The sequence below is a fragment of the Poecilia latipinna genome, unplaced genomic scaffold (assembly GCF_001443285.1).
Source record: "Poecilia latipinna isolate Pla-1442-1.1 unplaced genomic scaffold, P_latipinna-1.0 Scaffold642, whole genome shotgun sequence".
Lineage (NCBI taxonomy): Eukaryota > Metazoa > Chordata > Actinopteri > Cyprinodontiformes > Poeciliidae > Poecilia > Poecilia latipinna.
Window position 1 is genome coordinate 217,230 of NW_015113258.1, and position 19,469 is coordinate 236,698.

The following is a 19,469-nucleotide window of genomic DNA, read 5'->3' on the forward strand; positions in this document are numbered from 1 at the left end:
ATCTTCATTTTGGATGTTTAAACCTAGTCTTTGTATTGATCCTACGTTTGATTCTGTTTTGTCTCGTTTGAAGCCGAGCTATCAAGGAGAAACACCGAGGACAATCAGGAGAACATTCCAGTCTCCAAGAAAACGGTTGTTGTCCTGAAGAAAGAGTTGGCTCAGAAAACTGAAGCACTGAACAGAGCCCTGAAGAGAGAAAATGAACTGAAGGTCTGTGAGCAGGAAGCACATTTTCACATCCAGTGTTGGGGTAATGTTAGCAGAAGCTTATTTATTGGTTATTCTGCTCGTTTATTTTCACTTCCAGATTTCTTTGGCTGATCTCCAGTCACTGCTGTCCGAGCTCCAGGGTCGCAGTGAAGGTCAAGCTGCAAACATCGATTCCCTCACTGCTACACTGAAGACCAAGGATGAGATTATTAATGTAAGAGATGAATGCCTGGTAGGGGATCCCACACGGAGTTTTATTTAGATTTAAAAGTCTAAATAAATATTTTACTTCATTTTATTTTTTTCAGTTGGTCTGGTTTTTATTCTGGATTTTATGTATGTGATGCACATTCATCCATATGTTCATTTATCGGTTTATTTGCCTTTAACTTTTCCTTGTGTCCTTCCTTGGACCTGTTTTTTTACTGTCTCCCTTTCTTCCATTAATCCACCAATCCTTCCGTCCTTGAGTCCTTTTATCCGCCCTTTCTTTGCTCCTATAATCTTTTGTTCAATCCTACAAAAAATTTTCAGAGTGTTTGAAGATTCCATATTTAAAGTCTGACATAAATTATTGGGAACTTTTTTTATTTTTGTTTTAAAAACAAGCCAGAAATGCTGCGAAGTATTTCATTTTGAAGTTGGTAGGAGCCCTGAGAATTTGTTGGTGATTAAAGCAAATAGTAACTGGGATTAAAGGAAGTTTTTTTTTTTCTTTTTAGATAGACTTCAAGCTTTGTGTTCTTTAGACATCCATCAAGGTTCCTTTTTGATTTTTGAGCAGGTTCTCCATCAACGCCTTGGCCAGGGAAGTGACAGCCGGACTGATTCTACTCAAGACCATCTGATTGGCTCCAACATGGACAGATCCCTACCTGCACTGCCTCAGAGAGAGATAACCATGATAGGAGGAGACAGCCAGCAAGACGTAAAGCTTTAATTGGCTCATCATCAAATGTGTAGCAACATTTTACTCACTAGTAAGCTGGTTCCTGTTTTTGTCCTCAGGCTTTGCCCCATCGTTCGGCCTTGCAGCAGGAGCATGATGCTCTACATAAAGCCCTGAGAGCTGAACAGCAGCTGTACTCCAGTTTGGTTCGGACTGTGAAGGAGCCGGATAGGTAAGAAGAGGTGGAATGAGCTGCTTTATATCTTTTAATAAGCAAAATGATAAAAAGTGACTTAATATGTTCGCAAAACATATTGGGGTTGATGCACCGATTTCTTGTTCTGGCCTAAAACTCTATAGTCCATACAATCTGAATTGTGCTTGTGTTTAATTTAACAGAAACTGACTGAAGAAAAAAAATGTGCTGAAGGTTTATTATAGAGCTGGTTGTTTTTAATCCAACTAAATATGAAGGGATTAAAAGATTATGCCAATGTATTAAAGCAACATATCCCTGATCTGCACCTGATTTAAATATGAAAAATGTACATTAAAGAGATGTTTTTCAATGTACCAACAGAGTGAAAATGTAATAGTTTATAGTTTTTAAGGCATTTAATAAACAAGGAAAAAAAACTTTTTTTTTTCTTTTTTTTTTTTTTAATATTTGACCTGCCAAAAATTTGCCAGTTTCATTCACAGACTGATTAATCGGTGCATGGTAAATCACTGCAAAGTAAACAATTTGGGGACGTTCAGGTTGTTTGTGTGGGTGTTAACTCTGTTGATCCTCTTGTGCTTTCCAGTGGCCAGCGTCTCCATGCTCTGCAGCTGGAACTGACAGCAGTTCAGCTGCTCAGGCAGCAGCTAGAAGACAGCGTCAAAACTAATGAGGAGCTCAGGGATGACTTGGAGAGAGAGATACAGAGAGCCAAACTCAGAGAAGGTGCAGTGAAACACACTGGGCTCTAGATGATCATGATAATTAAACACAGAAAATACAAGGCGTGGTGGGGAAACAACAGCTTAATGTCAGTGTGTACTCAGCTACTAGGAAATACAAACACGGCTGTTGTATTTTTACATTGTTTTAATTCACTGTACAAATGACTCACATCACATCTGGCTGAAAAGCTTGTGGCTCCTGTTTGTTATAATGCTTCATGCACATCTGCTCCATCCTCCTCTCATCTGTCTGCTCTGTTTGTCTGCTGCTTTGTACCCAATCATCTTTTCATCTGCATGTCTTTGTCTGTACCTGAATTGCAACTTGTTTCACTGTCTCTAAATACATGTGTTCTCCCGAAACCCATTACAAATAAAATAAAAATAATGCCTCTGTTGCTTTATGTTTTTTTCTGCTCCACTGTCGGAGTGAACTGTTCATTTCAAATGCTTGTGTACACATCACCTCTCCATCTGCATTGCTTCACTAATCTACCCATTCTAACCATCTGTTGTTACATTATTATATAACAGCTTCAGTGAAAGATTGATATGTTTGTTGTATTTTTCTGGTGAAATCAGAAATTGAGCAGAAAGGAATAAATAAATCCTCACCCTGAAAGTTTCATAGCATGCAGAGTTCACACTTCCATGTAAGGCTGCGAATATTAACATATTGATTTTTCTAACGATTATTCAGGTTTCAAAAAAAATAAAATTGGCACATTCAGCAGATTGTTCATGAAAGCCTTGTTTAATCAGTATTATAAAAATACTAAAAGATGCAAATAAGAAATTCGATTCCTTTTTTAGATGAGTAAATAAACGTTTTGTTGCTTGAAATACAGTAACGGCATTCCTTTAGTGAACACTTATTCACTTGTAGCAAAGACTGAAAAATCAACATATGAAAAGCTCAGTACTTTCTCCTTGACACTTTAGAGCTGATCTGTTGATTAATTTTATATGAACTGATCAATAATTGGATAGCAAAAGGCATCATAAATGCAAAATTCATATACTTTTTCAGTTTTTGCTTAAATACTACCCTGTTTTCTGTGAAATTAGATTTTTTTTTTAATTTGCATACTCTAGTTAACGATTAATCGATTACTACATTAATTTCATGATTATTTCAGTAATCGATTCATCACGATTAATCCAGTGAATCGTTTCAGCTCTGCTTCCATTAGACACTCAAATATAACACGACTTCAGTACACAGCCTGATTTAAGTCTTCTCTGAGGGCTGAGGTTGTTGTCTAAGCATCGTAGCTCAAGTGTCTGCATGCATGCGTGTCTCATGCCAGCGGGCAGATTAAGCGCATGCTCCTCCCACAGCACTATCCAGAGGGCAGCAGGTGTAGAAATAGGTCAGCCATGAGTAAAGCAGCCGTGGCTTACACTCTCCCAGACTGCAGCACAGACGACTCGGGCTAATTGGCTCCGATGACTTTTTACTTTAACTTTTAGTTGCATAATCATTATAATCTGTATGCAGCTAAAAATTAAAAAGCTGTATTTTTATAGTCCTCTGTGGTGGTGTTTATAATTAGAGTTTTTCGTCTGAAATGAGAATGTGGGAATATAATCACTAATAGAGTTAGCATTTTTTGGGGGATTTGCTACTAATTTATTGTAAAAATCAAAGAAGTCTTATTGTATTTTCCCCCACCCCCTCATTTTCCGAAAATGTGAATTATTCCAAGAAAATATCCCCATCTGATCTAATCTCCATGCAGATTTTCAGTACTTTAATAGCTATGAAATTTAAACGCTTCATTTTAACTTCTTGCTAAAATTTATTCTAAATGTAAACATGCAAAATATGCTTCACTTTCAGGTTGTTTTTGAAATGTTACCTCCACTAAAAATCTAAATAGAAAGGTGGTGGAGTTGTAAATAAACTTGCGTTTGGATCTGCTCAGGTATGGACCTCATTGATCCTAAGGAACTGGAGAGCATGAGGCATCAGCTTGAGGACGCCCAGCGCTGGAACGCGTCGCTGCAGGTTCGCTTGGGAGCAATTCAGAACCGTGGAGGAGGAGTTGGCGGAACCAGCCATGGTGGTAGGACTGAAAACACACACTGTAATGATTTCTCCACTGTTCTGCTTGTGAGATTTAAACGCCGGCTTTCGTGTCCAGGTGAAACTTTGAGTTTCATTGGAGATCAGACTTCTTACATGAGCATCTGTGTGGGAGAAGGGCCGGATGATGGCTCCCTTCAGCTTTCTCCTCAGGAACTTCAGCAGAAGGTGAGGCTCATACCAAATATTTAAAGATATTTTAAAAATCACACACTTTTTTTTTTTTTTGTTTGTTTGTCTGAAGTTAAATCAGACCAAATTTCTTTTGTTACTTCTTTTGTTAAAACAGTTACTTCTATTTGCTTATTGCCAGAAAACGTTCTTTTCTTTTGAGATTTTTTGTAACTTTCTCAGACCAGTCAGGTGTAAAGGGTTGGTGTAAAAGAGACATTTGATGACATTTTGTTATATTGTAGTTTACCTGCTCCCTGCTGTAGAATGTAGAATACTATACCAAGAGATTATTAGTGACAGTAATACATGATATAAAACAGTGAACTAAAACTGTTTTCTTTAGTTCATTTGCATTGTTTTTACTTCTAAAGTGAGGTGCTGGAAAAGTTTGAAAACTTATCTTGGAAAGTGCTTGAATTTTACTGTGAGAAAAGTCTCTGAACCCTGTATATTATTCTGTGGTTGCTTAATTAGCACGCACTATATGACTTGAATATGAAATGGATTTAATAAAGATGCAAAACAAATAATCTTTATTAAATCGAGTCAACTTTTTAGGAAGTGAAGTGCATTTGGAATACATTGATATATAGATTATTAGCACTGATTGTGAACAACTTAAAATACACAAAAGACACCGTAAATCCAGGTTTGCTAAAACATCCACATATGACTGATCTCATGTGTTTTGGTTGTTTGTCATGCTAGAACTTTATTATTAGGCTTATTTTAGACTAATTTTAGAGATATTAGACCAAAAAATATCGCCTTCTTTACGGTGTGTAGTATTTAAAATAGTTGATTTTGGTAAAACAGTCTACTAAACTAGCTAAATATAATGCATATGTCAATAGCATGTATTGTGGAGAGATAACTGCACTTGGGGAAAGATGTGTATGCTGCAGGATTTAAATGTAATGGTTAGATCGGATTGTTGATTTTCTTTTTTTTTTCAAATGTAAACAAAACGATACATTAAAAGAATCTTGACAGCAGTTCCCTTTATGCTGCAGGTGCTGGATTTGCAGGAGCATGTCGCTGGGCTTCAGAGTTTAAACAATGAGCTGCAGAGCAGATTATCACAAATGGAGAAGTCAGAGCGGGACGCTTTGGAAAGGGAAGACAAAGATCTGACCGGCAGAAGCCGGTTCAAACAGGTTAGGGGTCATAAAAGAGAGCTCCAAATACATGGAGTTCAACAGGAATTTTTTATAGTCTGACTAAATCCTAGATAATGAGGAATTGTTGCTACTTAGAGTTTGTTTAAAGTTCAGTCAGTTACTTGAATCATAAGTCATTGTCTAACATTCACCTTTTTAGCTCCTTTCTGAACTCCTAACCTACATCTTAACCTCTGCTCTGTTCAGCCTGTTACTGATGTCTCTTTGGTCTGTAGTGCTGAATGTCTAGTTTCTCTAACAAGTTAGTTGTTTGCTTATAGTAGAAGCAGCCCTTTTTTTCTGTCCTCCCTTTTCCTAACCACTCCGTCTTTTTTTTTTTTTTTATCTTTGTGTCCCATGAAATGGCTTCTTCTCTTCACCATGCCACATTAGACACATCATGCCATTCTGCTGTTGCTGTGCAGTGTTTTATGGATTCTGTTCCCTCTTTAAGTTTTCTTTTATCAAGCCATATGTGTCACACTCGCCTCCCATCCCATTACTCTAGCAGCTCCAGGAGATTTGTGAGAGGCAGCCACACTGTGACACTGACAGGGAACGTCTTCCTGGTCAAGATAAAGAGATCCAGACAGAGACAAGCACCTTAAGAAAGGTAAGATATTAACTGATACTTGAAATTATTTTTCACTTTTTGTCTTGTCACAGTTATGCAAATGAGCGTGATTTTTATTATGACATGGACCAACACAGAGTAGTCCATATTTGTGAAGTAGAAGGAAAATTTAACATGGTTCTAGGGCTGCAGCTGTCAGTTGTGTTAGTTATTGATTAACCTATCCATTATTCTAATAGTTAATCGAATATTCAGATTAAAAAAAAGTCTCATTGTACAGCCTTTCTATACAATATTAGAAATACATTAAAATAAACAAATTTTCCTATTTAAATAAGATAAGATATTGCCTAAAAATGCATTATAACTTACCTATAGTGAATTTGAAGTATCCTTAATTTAATAAAAGTTTTTTTAATGGAATTTCAAACACAATGTTCTGAAATTTGTTTGGCCCCATTTTCACCAATTCCTTCTAGACTGAATCTAGAAATCTGCTCGGTGATGAAAACATGACCAGCAGGTCCAGCCAGGGTAGAGGGCCTGCTCACTCTGACAGCACCCTGTCACACAGCGGAGACGACGACGGTGCAGAAAGCAACACAGACGCTTTGGCGCGGACGTCTGAGCTGGCAGGGTTTGTGTCAAACTCTAAGCATCAGAGGTTGGTCCTTTCGTTTAGTCAAGTCAAGATCTTATTGTTTTTCACGTTCTGTTAACTGAACGTCACACTGATCATAAGCTGCTAATTGCAGAGAGGAACTACACCGACTTCGATCAGAAAATCTGAAGCTGTGGGGTCTACTGAAGGAACAGAAGTCCACCGAGTGTAAAGAAAAAGAGAGCGCCGACGTCTCAGGGAACAGCAGCGATGGGCAGGCTGAATTAAGGAGGAGTTTGGAAACGCTTCAGTCTAATCCTAAACGCGGTTCCACGATCTTTAAATCACCAAAGCAAACTCCAAAGAAATCAAGCAAAGTGTTGGCTAGCGAGACCGCCGTCACTAATGTCAGCTCTGCAGATGAGTATCCGCAACCTCAAAGTAAAACATACCACAAGTCTCCAAAGCAGCATGTCACCAGACACAGGGCAAGTTTTATGCAGTTCTGTAAATATAAAGGCAGAATATATTCTTTTCATTAGCTCTGACTAGCAGTGCTTCTAACATCTACTTGATTTGTGTTGTTTCCAACGTAGGCTGGTGTCAAGTCTCGCCTCCCTGTGCCTGTGAGGCTCAGAGCAGAGGGCAGCACTGGCAGGCAGTCTGTGACCTCTGAGCCGACGCAGACTGACGCACAGCAACACTCTGCTCTGGAAGACGTTTCTGGTTCTGACCAGCAGCTGCATACCAACTCAGATTCAGCACCGCAAACCAGCGCTTCCCCTTCCTCCACCGTCAGACACTCACACACTAGCTGCAGCCCTGCAGAGTCAGACGAGGGCTCTGACCCCGGAGCGCCGGTGGATCACGCCCACAGCGAATCTGCTCTTCTTTCCCAACTCGAGCTCCTCCACCAGGAATGCCAGGAAAAGGAGGTCCTGATAAATAAGATGAGGGAGCAGCTCAGCGACCTGCAGGAGCTGCATGCTCAACTGGAGGAAAGGGAGAGACAGAATGCCCAGAACGCTGTGGCCCTGCAGGCTGCGCAATCCACCATCGCTTATCTGACGGCCTACAGTCTGGACAACCAGAGCAGCTTTGGTCCGCACCCCAGTTCTGGCTCTGTGGGTTCTGACGTCGACCTCCACAGTAGATGCATGGAGTTGCAGAAAGCACTGCAGGAGAAGGAAGAGCTCAACAACCAGCTCATTGAGCTCCTGAGCATGGCGGAGAAAGCCATCGCCTCTTCTCAGAGCCAAGATGAGAAACCTGAAACGGATGGTCTCTCCTCACGGATAGAGGGCGCTTTACATGAGGTTCACACACACTCACACAGAGATAGCCCAGATCAAGCCAGCGGCCAAACTGAGAACTCTATGCTTGAGCTGCAGCAGCATGCAGACTCTTTGCAAAAAGCCCTTTTAGAACAAAGTAAGCTAAACGCAGAGCTCCAGGAGCAATTAAGGGCTGCAAATGAAGCTGCACAGCGTGACGGTTCTCATTTAAATGGCCCCACCTGGAGGCAAGGAGGTGGAACTACAGAGTTGCTTGAAGATGACGAGTCGAGGGATGACGACAGTACAAAGAGAGGTTGTCATAATCCCGATTTAAATCAAGAAATGTTTAGCGTCGTACTGAAGTGCTTCAGTGCAACAGAAGCTGCTGTTTCCTCGTTAGCCGGCCACTGTAAAAACACAGCCTCCCCGACCTCCGATAAATCAGAACTAAACGCCAGCCTGCAGAAAGATTTCGACAATCTTCAGAGAGCGCTTCAAGAGAGAAGCAAACTGACTGAATCTGGAGAGCAAGGAAGCAGCAGCAACCTGTCCTCTGCCTCATTGGAAACAAAAGAGCTGAAGCTCTATTGGGATCTCTGTCACCTTCACAAGGTTCTCAGCGATTACTCTCGAAGAATAAGTGACCTCCAGGCCTGCGCGCAGCTAGAGAGAGGTCACATAAGAGAGGGCGAGGTCCGCTGGGTCGAACACGATGACAAGGGATTACCACCAGATGTTAAGCTCCAACTGGAGACGTTACATAAGGCTCTGAGGGAGAAAAAGAAAGCGTACAGAAACCTGGAGGAGAAACTGGCCACCGCTCTTACCAGCACATCCTCTACAGAAACTATCAGAAAAGGTTAGATAACTTATGTTGAATTGAATGTTCTGACTCTGTAAATGTGATGGAGTATCAGGACCACACGAAGAAGAAATAAAAATGCAAGAAGAAAGTCATAAAATTGACCATAATAAAGTCATAGTTATAGTATTATGACTGTATTGTCATCATTTTATGACAGTACTGTTCTTCTTAGTATGGCCCTAATACTCCATCTTCCCTGTGCCCTCAAGGATTTCTGTCTAACATGAAATGTATTGCTTCCAATAGCCGCTCCTGAGCAGGGACACAAAAGCGTGCAGGTGGATTTGCAGGACCTGGGTTACGAAACCAGTGGCAAGAGTGAGAACGATAGGGAAGAGAGCAGTAGCACAGGTAGACAGTCTATAGGCAGACTCTGCATGTTGTCTGCTGCGTGGACACTAATCTCACATGTGGGTAGATTCTTTCACTATTTGTGCGCATGAGGATGGAAAAGCAAAAAGTGTTTTGTTTTTTTTTTTTTTTTCCTTTTCCAAATCGGGTCACATAACACACAAAGCCTGTTTTTCTGGTTTTAACTTTGGATTTCTCCTGCACTCTCCCCCTCAGCTCCCTTAAAAGTAAAAATGTTCACTGATCGGTTCTTGCATGTTTCACTCTGTGGTTCGGGGATGTCTTTTTCAAGCACTTATTAACCTCTCAATTTGATTTCTTGCCTTGATAAAGTCGAGCTGCATATCAAATGGTTAATTATTTTGAATATGAAGGTGTCCCTTTTTATTTTTAAATGTCTGTATTTCTGTTTCACAGATCTAGAGGTGGGGGTGAACCCCAGTTGCAGTGCGTCCAGCCTGCCTTCGCTCTTGAAAAATGAACATGCCGCCTTCTCCTCCACCGAGAACTTGGACTCAAACTCCAGCACTCCTTACCCAAGTTCCCCGGCTCTCAGCTCAGCCAAAGTAGGCATTTTGATGTTGGCCATTTTACCGATGAAACATGATTAAATTCCACTGATTGCCTTGGTCAGGATATTTAAGTTTAAGTGCCAGTCCAATAGTTCCAGACACTAACATTAGCCCAGCGCCGTCTGTTTTGATTAGGACTGGGAGATGTGGAATAAAAATAAAATCAGATGTTTTTTTATACCAGGTCTGATTTCCGATTTTAATAGATTTTTTTTCTCGCTTTCGTTTTTAAGAAAAGAAAGCTACTGATAATAATGTGTTAAAATATTAAGTATTTCCATATCTGTAAAATTTATACCAAAGACTAACTTCATAAGATGTTCAACATTCCTCATTTTATTTATTTTTTTTGTTCATATAGTTCTCATAAAGTTACTACTTAATTCTCCTAAGATTACAACTTTTTTCTGGTAAAATCATGATTTTTATTCCAGTATTAATGCCCAGCCCTAGTCTTGATGTTGCTCGTTGATTATTTTAAGTTGTAATGCATTCTCTGTGAATAAGTCTGCTGAGTTAAGCTTTTATCTACCACCCATTGTGTCTACGTAGGTCAGCTTGAAAAACCTACAGATGTATGATGAGTTCGGGGCTTCAGAGGACCCTCTGCAGCTTCAGGCACAAGTCAGAGAGTTGAAAGCCCACCTGGAAAACCAGGCAAAAGTCATCCTGCAAATGCAAAGCCTCCTGCACAGAAACTCCCTCTCCAGCGACGTGGTTGCAAACACCTCCGATCCGCTCGCTGTCAGGGAGAAAGACGGCGCACACAAAGCGGACTGCGGTCAAGAAAGGGTCGGGCAGCCGAGTGGGAAAAAGGAAGCCGAAAACCAGCCGGCTACGGACAGAGCCGGTGTTGTGAATATCGACCTGTGGAAAGAGAGAACGCTGAACCGAAGCACAAATGAACAGCTGCATCAAACCCGCAGCCGCTCAACGTCACCTGCTAGGTAACGGCTCATCGCGCCGTTTCGGCAAAAATATACTCCATTTATTGATCAAATCTTGAACGTCGTAAACAAATTTGTCATGTTTTTACCACTTGACAGGCTTGATTCTCTGGTGAAGTCTCAGGCCAGAGAATTGTCACAGCTGAGGGAGCAAATCAAGGAGAGCCGCAGGCTGGGAGTGCTGCAGCGCCGCCAGCTGGAGGAGCTGAGCAAGGCGTTCAAAGACCTGCTGCACTCTGGAGAAGTGGACTACTACATGGGGGAGGTGGTGAAGGAGCAGCTGAACAAGAGTCTGAGCCTTCTGGACAAGCTGGAGGGCCGGCTGGACAAAGGTGGTCACTGTCTAGGAAACCGTTTGCATTGTAGTGGGAAAGCAATGAGCCATTCACATTGTAACTGTACTTGGGAGTCAGTACTGAAAATAATATCTATATTTATGAGTTATACAAAGTTATGACTGAGCTATTTTTCATAGTTATTTGTCTAAAAGCTAGAAGCCAGCACAAACAGATATTTATTTCTGATTTGTTCGTGACAAATGCTTTTCTTTTTCTGTCCTCCAGAAGAATCTCATCCGGTTAGTGAGGATGTTGCAGCTTTAGAACTGTCTCGCAGGTACGCTACATATTTATCACGCTATCTAAATGAAATGAAATTTTTTTGAAATGAAATGAAATTTTATTCGAACATGATACAAATATAAAATAAAATAGTGCACAGTAACAAATGTAACTAACATGCTAGTAACATTTATAACTTATATATTTGGAGTAATAAAATTCAACAGGCATGTAGGGTTGGATTTGAGAAATGAAATGAATATCCAACGTTCTGCATAATTTCTACTAATCTGTCGTTTATTTATTTTTTTTGTTGGATTAATAATTGCATACCAAAATGTGCTTAATAGAAGATTTTATTTACAAAATTTGAACCAGGTGAAGCTAAAACTGTCACTGATATCTGATGAAGGTGTTTCAAGCCAAGCTGGAGAGGCCGCTCCACCCAGCCGATGTTCGCCATTAGATCAGTATTGTAATTATTTAGCTTTTCCAGAGAACTAAAAACTTTTCACAGCTGTTCAAGTGTTTAAAAATGTTTCCTCAGTTAGTGTGATGAAAATTGACCCGTTACTAATGGCAACAGCCTTAAGGAGCATCAACAGGTGCCTCTCTCTAACGAAGAGAGCGGGATCGATCCCCACGACAGCCTGTGTAGAATCCAGCAGGACATAGATTACCTGCGTCTGGAGCTTGACGTTGAGAGAGAGCTGCTGCAGCAGCACATCAGGCTTCTGGTCCAGCAAAACCTCAGCCTGGCTGAATGCACTAGGGACCAACTGGACCTGTGAGTTGGTTTCATTCAGATGCACAGCATGACGGTTGCTGTGGTGATTTCCAGCTGTGTGTTTTCCCCCCAAACGTCAACTAGTCTTCCACCGCCTTCTGATTTCTCTCTCTCGCTTTTTTGAGTGCTGTTTTTTCTTTTTTTTTTCTTTTTTTTTTGCTCCACTGTCATGTTTTCATATTTTATCAAGTTCCAACCCTGACCTTCAATGTATTTTATATGTAGAGTGGCAAGAGGAAAGCTGCTGCTGAAAGAAAGTTGCATTTAAGTTGTTGTTTTTTTTAGTGTAGCTAATTTTTGAGATATTTAGCAAAGATGACAAACAAATGTTTGTCCCCAGATGGACTAGGAAAAGATTTACCAGCTGTAATTGGAGCAAAAATATTTTTCTACAAAGTATTGACTCGGAAAAGATGAGTCAAGACTTTTTTTGTTATATAAATGTTTAAAAACCATGGATATTTTTCCTTCCACTTCACAAATCTGTGCCACTTTTTGTTGCTCTATCACATAAAATCCAGATAAAACAAAGTGTATTTGTTTGTTTGTAACCTTTATTTTACCTGGTATGTCTCATTGAGAGTAAAAAAATAAAAAATTCAAGAGAGACCTGGACACCGACAATTACAAATCATACAAGTACAGATGTCAAAACCCAATTAAAAGACAATGTAACAATGAGCGAACATACCCATACAGGTAAAAATAGGACTAAAATACAACTTGATATTAGTCAAAGCATTTATAAATACCTTATCTACACAATGACCGAGCCAGTGATGAGGTTCTAAGTGTATGAACTTTTACAGAAGAGCCAACACTCACACACTGAATTTGACTTGATTTCTTCTAGACTGGCTAAGGAGTTGCAGGACAAGAATCGCCTCATCCAGAGCCTCCAGAGTCAGGTCAGAGGTCAGACTCCCAGCAGCCACCGCAGTTCCCAGTCCGACCTGAGCCGCTCAGACGTGACGGTTTCCTCCTGCCACAGCGGCAGCAGCACCACACGAGGCGGCAGCAGAGAGCACAGTGAGTTTCCTCGTGAAATAGTAAGACGACCTTTAAATCTTGGAGATAGTTGTAGGTGTGAAGTGCAGTCTTTGGTGTCAGAGTGGTTGGAGAGATATAATGCAAGTGATTTAAAAATGCATGCGTCTCCACTTCCTGCCTGGTGTAACGTCATTTATGATCATTCCAGTCCTTCACCCTGTCTAGTTTCTGTCTGACATGGCAATTATTTTCCACTCAGGTCCGTTCTGCTCCACTGAGCTGTGCTGGATGACCAAAGCTAGAGCAGGTGTCCAGTTTCAGTCCACCGCCTCTCAAAGTTGCATTATTCAGTGGCACCTATCTGGTTCAGTCCTCAAATTGTGTTTCCCTCTTAGGGAAAAAAAAAAGGAGCAAAGTTAAACAAAGCGTGTTACGAACACCCTGTAGTCGCCTCTGGAAGCTGGATCAAAGTGTACAGAAATATTAGTTTAGGACATTTTTAATTAAAGTTGGATGATTAACTAACTTCCTCGTGCTTCTGTTCAGGCCAGCAGCTTTCTGCCGAGAACTCGGGAGCAGCCGTCTGTCCTGCAGGAGGCGCTCCCGAGAAAGGCGCGTCTCCTCACAGAGACGCCGCCAGCAGACTGCAGCGTCTGCAGAGGGAGAACCGGCGGCTGCAGGAGCAGCTGAGGAGCAACGAGGAGCTCAACGTCACCTTACGCAGCGAGCTGGACCTGCACCGCTCCATTGTGGCGCAGACCAGCCTGCACCACCGAGAGCAGGAGCCAGGGCCGGGTCAGGAAGCCGCAGAGCCTCAAACGGGGGCGCGTGAACAAGGTGGAGACGTCGGCTCACAAGGAGAAGGAGGAGAACAGCCTCGCACTATGAGTTCAGGTAAATATGAGGCATCGTCTGTAGGGTAATCCGATTAACTTTTCATTAAAGTAACAGAAAATCTACTCTACTTTTGTAAACTGTTGAGCAAAATGCAAAGCCAGATAATGCTGCCTGTAAGAGTTAGCCGTTGTTTTCCACGTGGTGTGTAATGTTTAATAAAGATTTTCAAACAGAGTCCAACAAATAGCAAAATATTTGGAGAAGCTGTACATCACCATGAGTCAAATGCTGATTTGTGCAAATGACATTTGTGCAGCAACTGTTTACTTTATTGTGAGCGTCTGTAGAAGTTTGAATTATATGTTGTTTAGTTGGAGGTAGAAGATTTTAATCCAGCAGAAAGTAAAGAAATAGCAAGGTTCCCCTGATCCAATCTGATTTTCACTTCAGGTTGAAAAGTGCATCAAAATATGTGCTTTTATTTGTTTTGATGCATTTATTGAACAAGGGGGGGGGAATGGTTTTTTCAGTGTTTCACATGCAAATCAACACCAGAGCAAATCAAGGGAAATTTAACTGATTATTTTATCTTTTCTTGCTTGAAAGATTGCAGCAAACCTACTTTCAGCTAAGACTTAAGTAATTTTGTATTAGTTTTGAAAATTAAAGCATACAACAAATATTCACCAGAAATCCCCTCAGTTTCCAACTGCTGAATTATAATTACAGCTGAAACAAACAAACTACAAGGACTCTACAAATGTAGTTTTGCAGGATCCTGTAAAAGTCCAAAACAAACAAACTGCATGTGCTTTTAAAGGTTAGCGCTGTGTTTACATGCACACGTTACGATTTCCACATGAACTCAACACACTAACCAGAAGAACAGTTCAATAAAAGAACAACGAACATCAGTGGGAGTTATCTTAGCTTGGAGAATCTCCTTTTAATTTAGCTGTGTGTGTGTGTGTGTCCGTGTTTGCTAGACCTGCTGGCTGAACATCTCCAGGAGATCAGAGCGTTACGCCAACGACTGGAGGAGAGCATTCGCACGAACGACCGCCTGAGAGAACAGCTGGAGAGGAAGTTAGCCGAGGTGGAGAAAGACCCGGGTACGTAAAGCCGACTGCAGCTCCGGTTCATCGCTGGTTCCCACGGCAGAGATATTACTAGATACTAGTTATGTTTCTATCCTGTTTTCTTTTTTTTTTTTTGCAGCCACAAACATTTTTATCCAGGGCAGCGAGGAGCAGGGTCAGCTGGTTAATGAAGTTCGCTTCCTTTGGGAACAGAATCAAGTGCTAAAAGAGCAGCTCAACGTGGGATCTCGAGGTAAACTTGCTTTCGAGTTGTTGGTTGCTCATTTTAGTCCCAAAGGCTCCTTTACAAAACGCCTTTGTTTGTTGTTTTTTTTTTTAGACAAGCAGAAGGAGAACGAGAAGCTGCGCGAGACTCTGGCGCGGCGGACGGCCAAGCTGGAGCAGAGCAGGAAGGAGAGTGAAGTTCTGCGGAAGGAAAACCTCAGACTGCAGGAGACGCTGGAGCAAAGCAGCCAGGAGAACGTGCTGCTGCAGAGGTCCCTGCAGGCCAGCAGAGAGGAGCTGCAAAGGTTCAACACTAACACACTTGAGTCATTTAAAACGGTCGTGTGTGTGTGTGAGCTTAGTGATGGTGCGTGACCTCCTGACCCCAGGGCTACTGACACACTTCGGTGAGACTGCAACCCAAAACCAGGAATCGGGTTTACTTTTAGATCTCCTCTCCCTTTCTGCCACTTATCACTCCTGAGTGTTTGGCTTTCAGTCCAGTTTCCACTCCTTTTATATATAAACTATATAAATTACATCCTCTGAGGTTAATCCAAGCGTATTTATATTCATTGCTGAATCAAAGTGTTGAGACTCATTCCTAGTTTCTTCCCAGGTTGCAGTGTGAGGTGAAGCTCCAGAGGCAGCAGCTGTCCGACTCCGAGCATCTGCTGCAGTCGCTGCGAGTGGAGCTGCAGGTTTACGAAAACATCCAGAACGACTCCAGCCAGCATGGTAACCTGCACCAGTCGCTCAGATTCATTACGCTCTTTGACGAAATCAAAGTAAAACACACGTGACTTTTTAAGACATCGCCAGATATCAGTAGTTAACGTGTTGGGTCAACACAGAGTCTGTCTCAACCGTTAACCTTCCTCGTGCAGTGCAGTTCGCTCTTCTTTCGGCTTTCTGTGACACCTGCGGTGTTTTCTCTTTGTTTCCCTGTCAGAACGGCGTCAGGAGTCCCCGCATCCTGTCCCCACGTCGCCGTCGGGCTCGGTGAACCTGGGAGAGCTGCTGTCTGAGATCAGACACCTGCGGCTGCAGCTGGAAAGGAGCATCCAGACCAACACGGCGCTGCGGCAGAGACTGGAGGAGCAGCTGCTCAGAGGACCCGGTCACTCTGAGACCATCAACATCAACTACCTGCTGTCATCTCCAGGTGCGTCTAACGGCAAAAGTAAATAAGCTAGGGCCGGGCGATGAATCGATTTTTAGGTTTTGAAGCTGGGTTTGTCTAAAAAAACAAATTTGTCACCAATGCACCCCTCGGGTTTCTGTAGTTCTTTGTGATGTTGGCCCATCCAAAGCCCATCATCTTGACTAATAACTTTTTTTGTACAGCTTCTATTTATTTGGACTTTGAATTCAAGCCAAGTCTACGCCAGAATATTTGGACCAGACTAAGATTTATATATATATATATATATATATATATATATATATATATATATATATATATATATATATATATATATATATATATAGGAAGTTGTATGACAATAAAGGGGAAATAAAACAAGGATAAAGAGATAATATTACAAGAATAAATTCTTGCAATTATTTTATTTTATTATCTCCTATTTTTTTCTAGTGTGAAAAAAAATCATATATTTTATTTTTAGGCCTATTGCCCAGCCCTAATATAAACACACAGGAGATAGGACATGAAAACTCCAGTTTTCTGTGTGTGTTGTAGATGAAGTGGGCCGGCCACCGGGTCGGGAAGGCTGCGATCCTCCGCTTCGATCCTTCCGAAGCCGCGAGCAAACCAGCGTCCATCAAGGTGAGACAGCCTGCCCGGTGTTGGCATGATACTTCATACCACTCCAGTCAAACCTACCGTCATCGTTTCGTTTATCGTTCCAGTCTCCTCAGAAGTGAAACATCAGGCTCAGTCGGACAACGACGCCGACTCCGTCTGCAGCAGCTCCGAACAGAGCGTCTCCGGCGCTCCTTCCCGGCTGGTCCCGGGTCACCGGATGTGGGCCACCCGCAACGGGCGCCACGTCCTGGGTCTGATCGAGGACTACAACGCCCTCCGCAAGCAGATCTCAGAGGGGAGGAAGCTGTCACGGAGCATAGACACACAGCTGCACGAGTGCCTGCACGCGCTCAGGCAGCAGGGCTCCGACAACCAGGTAGCGACCGGACCGTCGTCGTGTGCTGAAGCTTCTCTAGGAATGAGACCAGCAGTTTGGTTTTCTGTATTTTAGAAAAGAGAAAAGCAGCATTTGAAGAGTTTATCCAGCAGCAGCAGCACCATGCAGCAGGTGCTGGAGGAGGCCGGCCGGCTGCTCAAGCTGCTGTGGAGGGTCTCTCTGCCGGCTGCTGGCACAGCAGGGGGCAGCACCGACAACCAGCAGGTGGGAACCGGCTCACACGCCGTGAACGCTCTCGCTAATGGAGCTCCTGAAGACCCGAACCTCCTCTGCTCTCCCCCGAATCAGGATGAGCTGCTGAAAAACGAGATCACCAGGCTGAAGAGCAGATTGTCTCAGCAGGAGAGGATGCTGAGCGGAGCCGTGAAGCGCCTGCGGACCACCAACCAGCTCAAAGAGGGGATGGAGAGAGTCATCATTGACCAATGTAGGACGTTATAAACTGGTTTACAAGTTTCACAGCAAATGTACTTTTTAGGGCCCAAACTAAGCATTATTCTACTAATTATCAATTATTTTTATCAAATAAAACATTTTGGACATTCAGCAGATTTTTCATTTAAGCAGTTTTTTTTTAGAAATGCATAAAAATGCAAATAAGTAATTTGATTCTTTTTTTAGATAAAATAAACACTTTATTGCAAAACTCAGCCCTTTCTCCTAGAATTAATAATACAGTGTAGAGTTACTTTTAGGATTAACTGACAACACTTGTGTTTCTTAGATTAGATTCTCTTTTTTTACTTAAATGCAAAATGTATATTTTTTGTAAACCCTTGATTTAATTTTTCTGGGTGTGTTGAACTTTCTTGGTGTATAAATCGGTTTACGATTAATCGATTACTAAATTAGTTGACGATTATCTCAACAATCAATTTATCAGTCTTTGTATTTTACAAAACACCATTAAAATCCTTTCTCTCTCTCTCTCTCTCTTCAGTGTCTCTGACTCATGGAGTGTTGAAGAAAGCTCGGGGGAATTTAGAGGTGAGTTCACTCTGCGGTTTTCTCTGACGTTTCGTCCTCGGCGGTAAATTGTCCTTCAGTGAATCGTTCTTCTTTGTCCCTTCTGTGACGTAACATTAGACAAATTACTGCACCCTCTTTGGGCAGAAAGGCCCGTCTGGAGGAGCAGGCGCAGGTCAGTGCGGTTGGGCTGCAGGCTGAGACTTTGCATGAGTTTCATGAGCTCTCGCATGAGGTGGAAGCAAATTGAAAACTCTTTAGTTGCAACTGCAGACTTTAATGTGTTTAATGTGTTATAGACCAACACCAGTCAGTTTGATTATGAAGTAGACGGAAAAGTTTTTCATAAATAAAAAAAAATATATATTAATTTTATTTTGTTGGCTAAACAGAGAATACATTTGTGGGCATTTTTATTTACTATAAAAAGCATGTTCCTTTCAGAATAAGTGAGCTCTATGCTGGTCTTTCACATCAAATACCACTACATTAAAGTTTGTAGCGTGGCAAAAAGTGAAAGCATTAAAATAATGAATAAATCTAGTTTTACGGCCTAGCTAAGATGTAAAACACAATAGCACCATAAGAACACAGATGAGTTTTAAAAAGCCAAATTTATATTTCCCACCATGGTAAGTCACCATGTAGTTTTTTTTTTTTTTTTCTTGGATTAGCATGTTTCTAGAGCTTGTCTTGCATGTTTGTAACCAAACGTTTTATTCTATTTTTCCCCCGTCCCTTAACTCCATTTCATATAATGTGTGTTCCAGGAGGTCCCAGTCGGTGTGCAGTAGTGGAGGCTGAGCAGAGAAGTTTTCCTGTTTCCAGTCTGACTGCAGACAGAGACTCTGATTTATCGGATGGAAACGGCGCCGCCTCTTCGCGCTGCAGCGACTGAACCCGACCTGACGTTACCCAGCCTTCATGTCCTGCTGTAAAACCGTCACCTTATAAATCCAAGCCTTTTTATACCTGAATTGCACAACCTTTGCCTTCATTTTAATCGTGGTACTAAAGCTGTACAAGTTTATTTTAAAACGGTGCCTGTGTAAATAGCCATCCTTGCATTGTAGCAAAAATATTTTCCTTTATCATTTTTTTTTTTTTACATGACAAAAGTATTTTACTACTGTTTTAGCTTGTGTAGGAGCTACTGTGAGACAAATATGTTCAAATGCAGTAAAAAGTATCATGATGATGAAT

The 19,469-nt window shown here is 41.7% G+C and overlaps 1 protein-coding gene across 10 annotated transcripts in view; it reads left to right on the plus strand.

The window, feature by feature from the left end:
- The window catches only part of cdk5rap2 (CDK5 regulatory subunit associated protein 2), a 35,732-nt gene extending 16,264 nt beyond the window's left edge, over positions 1-19,468 (plus strand). For 7 of the 10 annotated variants that reach the window (XM_015043612.1, XM_015043614.1, XM_015043615.1 and 4 more), the window contains 31 exons: positions 74-213; positions 311-427; positions 998-1,141; positions 1,222-1,334; positions 1,909-2,048; positions 3,976-4,116; positions 4,195-4,304; positions 5,324-5,467; positions 5,979-6,083; positions 6,524-6,708; positions 6,800-7,133; positions 7,242-8,781; positions 9,034-9,138; positions 9,556-9,704; positions 10,263-10,657; positions 10,757-10,989; positions 11,221-11,272; positions 12,858-13,033; positions 13,541-13,888; positions 14,818-14,943; positions 15,050-15,163; positions 15,251-15,440; positions 15,755-15,873; positions 16,088-16,300; positions 16,838-16,924; positions 17,008-17,279; positions 17,355-17,504; positions 17,589-17,727; positions 18,241-18,287; positions 18,387-18,441; positions 19,037-19,468. In XM_015043612.1, the coding sequence (XP_014899098.1) occupies positions 74-213; positions 311-427; positions 998-1,141; positions 1,222-1,334; positions 1,909-2,048; positions 3,976-4,116; positions 4,195-4,304; positions 5,324-5,467; positions 5,979-6,083; positions 6,524-6,708; positions 6,800-7,133; positions 7,242-8,781; positions 9,034-9,138; positions 9,556-9,704; positions 10,263-10,657; positions 10,757-10,989; positions 11,221-11,272; positions 12,858-13,033; positions 13,541-13,888; positions 14,818-14,943; positions 15,050-15,163; positions 15,251-15,440; positions 15,755-15,873; positions 16,088-16,300; positions 16,838-16,924; positions 17,008-17,279; positions 17,355-17,504; positions 17,589-17,727; positions 18,241-18,287; positions 18,387-18,441; positions 19,037-19,164 (6,311 nt within the window). In that variant the 3' untranslated portion in view covers positions 19,165-19,468. The remainder of the gene's footprint in view (positions 1-73; positions 214-310; positions 428-997; positions 1,142-1,221; positions 1,335-1,908; positions 2,049-3,975; positions 4,117-4,194; positions 4,305-5,323; positions 5,468-5,978; positions 6,084-6,523; positions 6,709-6,799; positions 7,134-7,241; positions 8,782-9,033; positions 9,139-9,555; positions 9,705-10,262; positions 10,658-10,756; positions 10,990-11,220; positions 11,273-12,857; positions 13,034-13,540; positions 13,889-14,817; positions 14,944-15,049; positions 15,164-15,250; positions 15,441-15,754; positions 15,874-16,087; positions 16,301-16,837; positions 16,925-17,007; positions 17,280-17,354; positions 17,505-17,588; positions 17,728-18,240; positions 18,288-18,386; positions 18,442-19,036) is intronic. The other 3 variants (XM_015043607.1, XM_015043610.1, XM_015043611.1) reach the window with 3 other exon arrangements.
- The last annotated feature ends 1 nt before the right edge of the window (position 19,469 follows it).